Genomic DNA, 8,980 nt, shown 5'->3' on the forward strand with positions numbered 1-8,980 from the left:
GCTCTGCGTATTCCCTTTTCTCTCTCCAAAACAGTTCCCCCTTTCCCTCCTTCCTCCCTTTCCTCGCCTCCTTCCTTCCCTCTCTCTTTCCCTTCTCCCATCTTCTTTCCCAACGCCTTTTCCAAAGAAATCTCTGGATTTGGGGTGTGTGTACCCCTTTTTCTCTCTGAAACAGCGGCTTGCCCAGCACTTGACTTCCCTTCCCTTCCTTCCTTCCTTCCTTCCTTCCTTCCTTCCTTCCTTTCTCCCATATTCTTTTGATTTGGTGTGTGTGAGTCCAGCATACTTCTTAAGACTTTTGAACCCAGAGGCAACGCTTTTTGTGGGAAGGAAGGGTCCTATTTGGGGGGGGGCAATGTTTGCCTGAGGGTGACTTAGTGACTCCCCCCCGCCGTAATTCAAATAACTTCCTTCCTTCCTTCTTTCCAAGAGTCCCCTTCCCCTCTCTCCTTCCTCTCCTCCTTGAGCGCTTCTCCATTCCTTCCTTTATCTTTCTAGGAAGGAAAGATCCCATTTGGGGCAACTTTTGCCTGGGGGTGACTTAGTGATCCCCCCTCCCCTTAAACAAAGACCCCTATCTTTCGTATGAGGGCTGTCCGCTTCCCTTCTCCTTCCTCTCCTCCTTCTCGAGCACTTCTTCATTCTTCCTTTCTCTCCTTTCTTTGCAGGAGTTTTGCCATAGAGGCAGGACGCCGATGGAGTCGCTGGCTGTTTCCGCCGCCGCTGCCACCGCTCAGCTGGGACCCGGCCGGGACTGTGGCTCCTCCTCTTCTTCATCATCATCATCCTCCTCTTCATCCTCATCCTCATCCTCCTCGTCTCCTCAGTCGAAGCCGGAGCTACTCCAGCCTTACTCCTCATCGGGGGCCACCCTGAAACCCAACCAAGTCGGGGAGACCTCTTTATATGGGGTCCCCATCGTGTCCTTAGTCATCGACGGCCAGGAGCGCCTCTGCCTGGCGCAGATCTCGAACACGCTGCTCAAGAACTACAGCTACAATGAGATCCACAACCGTCGGGTGGCGCTGGGCATCACCTGCGTCCAGTGCACCCCTGTCCAGCTGGAGATCCTCCGAAGGGCCGGGGCCATGCCCATCTCTTCCCGCCGCTGCGGCATGATCACCAAGCGGGAGGCCGAGCGGCTCTGCAAGTCCTTTTTGGGGGAGCACAGGCCCCCCAAGCTGCCTGAGAACTTTGCCTTCGACGTGGCCCACGAATGCGCCTGGGGCTCCCGGGGCAGCTTCATCCCAGCCAGGTACATATGACCACCTTAAACAGCTTCCAAAAAGCTGTCAAGACGGATCTCTTCCAGCAGGCCTTTCCCCAAATGGATCTCTTCTGGCAGGCCTTTTCCAAATAGATATCCGGCCACCAAAAAGAAAACCTAGGCTGCATCCACACTGGAGAAATAACCCAGTTTGATACCGCTTTTCAGCATCCTGGCTCAAGTCCATGGAATTCTGGGAGTTGGAGTTTGTTGTGGGCTCCTCTCTTGACCCCACAACAAACCCCAACTCCCAGAATTCCATAGCCTTGAGCCAGGGCACTTAAAGTGGTGCCAAGCCAGGTTATTTCTCCAGTGCGGATGCAGCCCCAACTTGTTGCACTCACTGTTTTGTTGTTATTATTTTAAATTATGTTTTGTATTGTAAATTGTTTAATTGTATTTTAAGGAGGATGGGTGGGGTGGGATTCGGGGATTTGGATTGTATATTTTTATGTTGAAAGCCGCCCCAATTGCGTTGCGCAGAGGGATGTGACAAAAATAAATTTTATATTATGATTTATCATTAGGTACAACAGCTCCCGGGCCAAGTGCATCAAGTGCGCCTTCTGCAGCCTCTACTTCTCGCCCAACAAGTTCATCTTCCACTCGCACCGCACACCGGAGGCCAAGTACACGCAGCCTGACGCCGCCAACTTCAACTCCTGGAGGAGGCACCTCAAGCTCAGCGACAAAGGGGCCAGCGACGACCTCAGCCACGCCTGGGAGGACGTCAAGGCCATGTTCAACGGAGGGACCCGTAAAAGAACCTTCTCCCTCCACGGATCGGGCCACGGTGGCTCAGGATCAGGACCCAAGACCAGCCATGTTCACACTGACCTGGCCCCTGTCCACAAGAGCCTGCGTTGCAGCACCGCAGCCCCCTTGGCCGAAGAGCAGCAGCAGCAGCAGCCCGCCACAATGGGCGACGAAGCAAGGGGGCATGGCCTTACCATCCAACCCGGCCCCCTCCTCGGTGCGGAGCTATCCGGTCATCCCAGTGCCCAGTAAAGGCTTTGGCATGCTCCAGAAGCTGCCTCCGCCACTCTTCCCACCACCCTATGCTTTCCCAGCCTTTGGTCTCTGCCCCAAAAAGCAAGAGGACCCTTTGGGGGGCAGCGGAGGCAACAACGGAGGCAGCAGTGGCAACGACCCCAGCAAAGTCCCACATGGGATGTTTTGGCACCCCCAGGGACACCCCCAGGTGCCACCTCCACCGCCCCCGTCCAAGGACCCTAATAACCCACCCTCGACGGTCTACCCACCTTTCCCCATGTTTTGGCCTACTTCAGGGGGCCTTCCCATGGGCCCGCCGTACCCAGGACAAAGCCAAGCCAAGGCGGCCGCCACAGCGGTGGTGGTCGCTGCCGCAGCTGCAGCAGCCGCAGCTGCAGTAGAGCCCCTAGGTTTGCGGGGTCACCCTCCAGGACACGGGGAGCTGGAGGGATCAGAGCCCTCAGGGACTGAAAGGGGCACCCCACAAGAAGGGTCCGGGTCCGGCTCCTCCGAAGGGCAGGGGGCTCCAGAGGAAGAGCGGTCAGCAGCTGTCGAGGAAGCCCTGCTGCTCCCTTTGCCGCTCCCTCGGAAGGGCAGCTACCTCTCGGCCTTCCGTCCAGTGGTCAAGGACGCGGAGAGTATCGCCAAGCTCTATGGCAGCGCCAGGGAGGCCTATGGGGCAGGGGCTGGAGGTGGTGGCAATGCCCCCCGAGGGGGCCCACCACCGGGCTACCTCTCTCCGGACTTCCTTAGTGAAGGCAGCTCCAGCTACAGGTCGCTCTCTCCGGGGAACGAGACCGTCGAGGAGCCCGAGGTAGATGTCGAGGGGCACCGTTTCGCAGAGGAGGAAGAGGAGGAGGAAGAGGAAGAAGAAGAGGCAGCTTCTAAGGGTCCCGACGGGATGGACCAGGCCTCTCCTGCCCCCTCTTTGGTGACGGAGGCTCAGGAGGCCCCCGTGAAGACTCCCGAGAAAGGCCCCTCGACGGAAGGGAAGACTCCCGAGAGGAGCAGCAGCCCAGGAGGCTACCAGGTGAGATGGAAGAGGGACCTCTGGGACATACAAGGGGTCACCAACACACACACAGAACACCCCCAGACCCCACTCCTTCTTGGAGGGCTCCTGGCAGAACAGTGGGACCGGGATGCCAGACTGGTCGCCTTTCCAGGGACCCTGAGAGTGAGCCCCAGGGGACCCCTGAGGGAAGAGGAGGTATTGGAAGGAGGAAAAAGTAGGAGGAGCAGCCTACTTGGGGAAGAGTGCCAGCTCTGGGGTCAATTTTTAGGTGGCCGGTTTAGCAATAACCATAGCAAGTACATTTTTAGACTGCTTCTCAGTGCACTGAAGCACTCCCTAAAGCAGTTTACAATGTGTAAGTCAATTGCCCCAACAAGCTGGGGACTCATTTTATCGACCTACAAAAAGATGCAAGGCTGAGTCAACCCTGAGCCCCTGGCTGGGCTTCAACTCACAACCATATGGTTTGTGAGTGAGTGGCTGCAGGGCAAACATTTAACCACTGCCACTGGGGTTTAAGGGTCACCCTGGTTTCTGGGGCCCCTTCCCACTCTCCCTAGTGGGTCCATAGAGTTGGGAAAGACCTCCAGGGTTCATCTGCTCCAGCCTCCTTCTGCCATGTAGGAAGATACCATCCAAAGACCCCCAGCAGACGGCCATCCAACCTCTGTTTAGAAACTCAACCAGACTCCATTGAGGCAACAGAGGCTTCCACTGTGGAGCAGCATTTAAGGCAAGGATGTTCTTCTTAATGTTGATCTGGAATCTCTTTTCCTGTGGCTTCCATCCATTGCACTGGGTCCTAGTCTCTGGAACAGCAGAAAACAAGCTTGCTCCATCCTGAATGTGAAATCCCTTCAAATCCTTAAAATGGGCTATCATATCACCGCTTAACCTTCTCTTCTCCAGGCTAAACATTCCCAGCTCCCTAAGTCTTTCCTCATAGGGCTTCGTGGTTTCCAGACCTTTCACCATTTTGTCACCCTCCTCTTTCTTGAATTGTTTTGTCCAGAACTGGGCAGATTTTTGTTTAAAGTGCAAGCTACTTGGTGTTGCTTTTTGAGTCAGTCTCAGTTCGCAGAGGAGCATCATTAGACAAGGATGCTTTTGTGCTACTCTGGTCCAAAGCACACTGCAGTTTGAGGCCCCTCTAACTGCCCTGGCTCAATGCTAGGGAATCTTATACGGGAACAACAGTTTTGTGAGACGTTTTGCCTTCTCTGTCGGAGAACAATGGTGCCACAATAAACAATAATACCCAGGACTCCTTAGCACTGAGCCAGGGCAGTTAAAGTGGTCTTTAAAACTGGATTATTTCTGCAGTGTATTTTGGACCTGAGAGAGGTTTTACTCACTTAGTCACAGACATAGCTGTGTTCAGAAAACCTTAATGTTAGTCCTTTGTATATTGCACAAAGCAGTCTCTAACTTTATTGTTTCTGCAGCGTGTTTGGACCTCTGCTGATTTAAAGCTAGACCCAAACAAGCTTGGATTTGATGTTTTTGGGTATTTAAATGTTTTCCCCCTAAAGAAAGGCTGAAGCCTTAGGAAATTTGAATTGCTCACAGCCCACTTTATTTGCAAGAGTTGTCAGGAAAGAAAGGAAGGAAGGATGGCTCAGAAATGGACTTGAAGAACCCAGGAATGGAGGCCTGTCCTCCTTCATTTTTGCCTTTGCACCCAGAAGGAGACAGAGAACATAGATCCTGAGACAAAATGGGGACAAGTCTTAAATATATTTTGGAGCAGGATTAACAAGTGACCCCCTGGAAGAAGCCCACTTTCTAATAGTTGCCCTACAAAATAGTCCCTCTCTTCTCTGGAGCCTCTCCGAAGGAAGGCGGCCAAAATGGTGAAGGGTCTGGAAGCCATGCCTTGTGAGGAGAGACATAGGGAGCTGGGGATGTTTAGCCTGGAGAAGAGAAGGTTAAGGGGTGATATGATAGCCCTCTTTAAATACTTGAAAGGATGTAATATTGAGGAGGCAGCAAGCTTGTTTTCTGCTGCTCCAGAGAATAGGACCTGGAACAATGGATGCAAGATGCATTCTACCTAAACATTAGGAGGAACTTCCTGACAGTAAGAGCTTTTCAGTAGTGGAAGATGCTGCCTTGGAGGAGGATGGCATCTTCTCCTTTGGAGGTTTTGAAACAGAGGCTGGAGGCCATTGGCCAGGTGTGCTTTGATGGTGAGTTCCTGCATGGCAGAAATAAATGGGGTTGCAATGGATGGCCTTTGAAGTCTCTTCCAACCATGAGTCTATGGTTCATTTAAAAATATGGGAAGCCCTTAGGAGCAGGAAAAGGGCCCTGGTCCAGGACTTATAGGGCTAGAACAAGAAGGAAAGAGGGAGAAAGAGTCATAAAAACTGCTCACTTTTAGTAGAGAAGGGGAGGAGATAGGAAGTGACCCTTCTGCTGACCAAATGACCATAACACAGCCAGCCCTCCAACTGCAAAGCACTGGTGCAATATCTCCCAAGAGCCCAGGGTGACTAAGTGTCCTCTTTTTCCAGGACCTGTCCTCCACGTCACCTTTCTGTCCAGGAGGGATTTCCAAAACGTCCTCCATTTGGAGCCTGACTAGGTCCCAAAATGCATTGCAGAAACAATCCAGTCTGAGACCGCTTTAACTGGCCTGGCTCAATGCTGGGGGATTTGGGGAGCTGCCCTTTGTGGTGCCCCCAACAAACTGCAGAATGCCCAGAATCCCATAGCATTGAGCCAGAGCAGTTAAAGCGGCCTCAAAGTGGATCATTTCTGCAGTGCGGATGCAGCCTTTGAATGAAAGCCGGAGTGGCTGCAGAGAAGCCCTTGAACTGTAGAGCTGGCTTTGAAGGAAGGAGAACCTGGATTGGGGTTATTTTTTAGTCCCTAATTAAAGAGAAGGCAGCTGAGGCAGGAGGAGGGTTTGTGGTTTTGTGTGTTTGTGTGAGGTTTTCCTTTGCAGAAAACCCAACAAGGTGGGTATCCCAGCCCTTAAGAAGAAGGGTTTTTTGCATCTGTTATTTGGGTGCATCTTGGGGGACACTTCAATGCTCTCCCTTGCAAGAGGGTTTTCCCCTTTGGGTTCCCTTGAGGTCCTGCAAATGGTCCAAGGGCTCTTCTCTATGTTTCCTTTCTCTTTCTGGCAGGTTTATCCTCCCCAAGAAGAAGGGCCCCAGACCCTCAAAAGCAACCCTCCTCTGGCGGTTCCTGGCTCCACATATCTCTGCACCCCTGAAAGGAATGGTAAGGATAATAATAATAATAATAATAATAATAATAATAATAATAATAATGCGAACTGATAGTGTGGTGCTGGGGAGGGTTGCCATCATCCTCCTCCACAAAACTGGGACAAAAGCATGCAAGATTATATATATATACATATACACACACATATACATACACAGTATGTAGGTGTGTGTATATATACACATGCATACATATACATTCACAGTATGTGGGTGCGAGTGTGTGTGTGTGTGTGTGTATACACATGTAGATACACAATATGTGTGCTTGTATACACACACACACGTGTGTGTGTGTGTGTGTGTATTTGTGTGTGTGTGTGTATACTCAAGTGACAGAGACTTGCCCAAGCCGTATCTATCTATCTATCTATCTATCTAGTCCTATTGAAAAAGTGGGATGTGTGTGTATGTGTATACATGTGTATAAATATATATGTGTACACACACACACACACAGGCGTGTATCTATACACACACACTTAAACATATATACATCTCTCCTTCAGTTCAAGTGCTTCTCCCTCCCCATGAATATCTCAAATATCTCAAACCTCAATATCACGATATCAATCCGTAAATCAATCTCAGCATCAAATATCGCAAAATCTGAATCTCTCTGAAAAATCGTTTCTGGAAAATCTCCAAAGGCGAAGGGAAAGGAGGGAAAAGGGAAGCTAGTCCATTGGTTTCAGCAGCAACTGCCCTGGATTCTGGATTCGAATCCAGGACTCTCTGGTCAAGAAGTGGCTGAAATTAATCGGCTTTTGGTAGCTCTCCATTCAAAGTGGTCTTATTGAAATAAGTGGCCTTTACTTAGTTCGCCCTTTTAGCAATTGGGATTAATCCACAGAATTAGGGATTTATTATTATTTTATTATTTGATATTTTTTTGATGCTGAAGCGAATGAATGCGGCAGAAAAAGGAACAGGAAGAAACCCTTGAAAAAGAGGGGCTTTATCTATCCTTTTCCTCCCCTGTTTCCCCCCAATAGCTCAGGAAGAAGGATCCCTATTTATCTTTATATTTAGGGGTCCCTATTTCTAATATTTATATTTATATGTATATCTATTCATATTTATTTACATTGATATTATATTTATATGTTATTTCTATGCCACCTTTCTCCCAGAAAGGGACCCAAGGCGGCTCACAAGATACAATGATCCCTCTATTATGTTCCTATTATCCTATTATTTCCCACTTGGTTTTGCTGCCATTGAGTCCATCTGGGTCTCTCACCAAGTGTGTGTGCTGTGTGTGTGTTGTGTGTTAATTGTGCAGCTGCCTGTCCTCCTCCTCCTCCTCCTCCTCCTCCTGTTCTTCTTCTTCCTCTTCTTTCTGGGATCCAGATTAGTGTCCTTTTGCTGCTTCCTTGCTCTCCTTTAAGGCGGCTTTGCAGGAGCAGCAGCCTGAGGACTAGGGCTTTGGCTGCTTTAATTAAGGCATTAAGGCTTTCTTGCCTCTTAAGACCCAGATCAAGAAGACAATCATCACTCGGCGGCCGAGGATTACTTGGAGCAAGGCAAGAAAGCCTATCCCCAGGACCAAGGCAGCAGCAGCAGCAGCAGCAGCAGCGCAGCCAACGGCAGCCCCAGGACAGGTAACTGCAAAAGCATTGGTATTAGTATTGATGATGATGATGATCATCATGATGCAATAACGATAACAATAGCAACATTTATTATCATTAATGATGGTGATGATGCATTAATAACAATAGCAACAATTATTATCATTAATGATGAAGGCGACCCAGGAAGCTAAAGGAAGGGTTTTGCAAAAAGACTTTGCCAAAGAAGGAGGTCGGGAAGGGAAGGCTTTGGTTTGCAAATCCAAGGGAGGGGAGGAAAGAGGAAGCAAAAGAGGAAGGGGACCCCCTCTCCCCCAAAAGTGCCCCTTGGCCAAGGCATCCCAAAGAGGGTCTGACCTGCCGAGAGGAGGGGAGGCGGGCAGGGCCTAGAAGGGCTCTCGGGGCAGCCCCCCAGCTTCCCTTCCTCTCCCGGAGGGTCCTTCCATGGCTCTCCTCCCTCCTCCCTCCTCTTTCTTCTCGAGGCCCTTCTCCTCTCCCTCCTCCGTTTGGAAGAGGGCAGAGGAGCGATGATGATGGCCCACAGGCGGCGGGCTCTTTTGGGGAAAGAGGGACCGAGAGGAGGAGGAAGAGTGGAAGGAGGAGGGCAAGGGGAGGAGGGGAACTGGGAGGAAGGAGGGAAGGAAAGGGGGCCCCTGGTCTCACCTGCAGCCAGTGACAGGCAGCCCCACTTAGCCCCCCCCGGCCCCTCGGAGCTGTCAATCAACAGCCTCCGCCTGTCATCAAAGACTCCTTTCAAAGGGGGGAGGAGGAGGGAGGAGGAGGAGGAGGGGAGGGTCGTCCTCGGAAAGGTAAGTACGAAGACCCCCCAGGAGACTACTACTATTATTATTATTATTATTATTATTATTAGTTATTATTATTATTTTCTTGGGAG

The 8,980-nt window shown here is 50.7% G+C and overlaps 2 protein-coding genes across 2 annotated transcripts in view; one reads left to right on the top strand and one right to left on the bottom strand.

Moving 5' to 3' along the window:
* LOC121934450 (gonadotropin-releasing hormone II receptor-like) overlaps positions 1 to 8,980 on the bottom strand; it is a 65,235-nt gene that overhangs the window by 30,348 nt on the left and 25,907 nt on the right. The window lies entirely within an intron of this gene.
* SKOR1 (SKI family transcriptional corepressor 1) overlaps positions 696 to 8,980 on the top strand; it is a 27,334-nt gene continuing 19,049 nt past the window's right edge. Inside the window, exons 1-5 of the mRNA XM_042474021.1 lie at positions 696 to 1,255; positions 1,795 to 2,143; positions 2,199 to 3,290; positions 6,410 to 6,506; positions 7,984 to 8,115. Of these exons, the coding sequence (XP_042329955.1) occupies positions 696 to 1,255; positions 1,795 to 2,143; positions 2,199 to 3,290; positions 6,410 to 6,506; positions 7,984 to 8,115 (2,230 nt within the window). The remainder of the gene's footprint in view (positions 1,256 to 1,794; positions 2,144 to 2,198; positions 3,291 to 6,409; positions 6,507 to 7,983; positions 8,116 to 8,980) is intronic.

Source organism: Sceloporus undulatus, chromosome 6, assembly GCF_019175285.1.
Source record: "Sceloporus undulatus isolate JIND9_A2432 ecotype Alabama chromosome 6, SceUnd_v1.1, whole genome shotgun sequence".
Classification (NCBI taxonomy): domain Eukaryota; kingdom Metazoa; phylum Chordata; class Lepidosauria; order Squamata; family Phrynosomatidae; genus Sceloporus; species Sceloporus undulatus.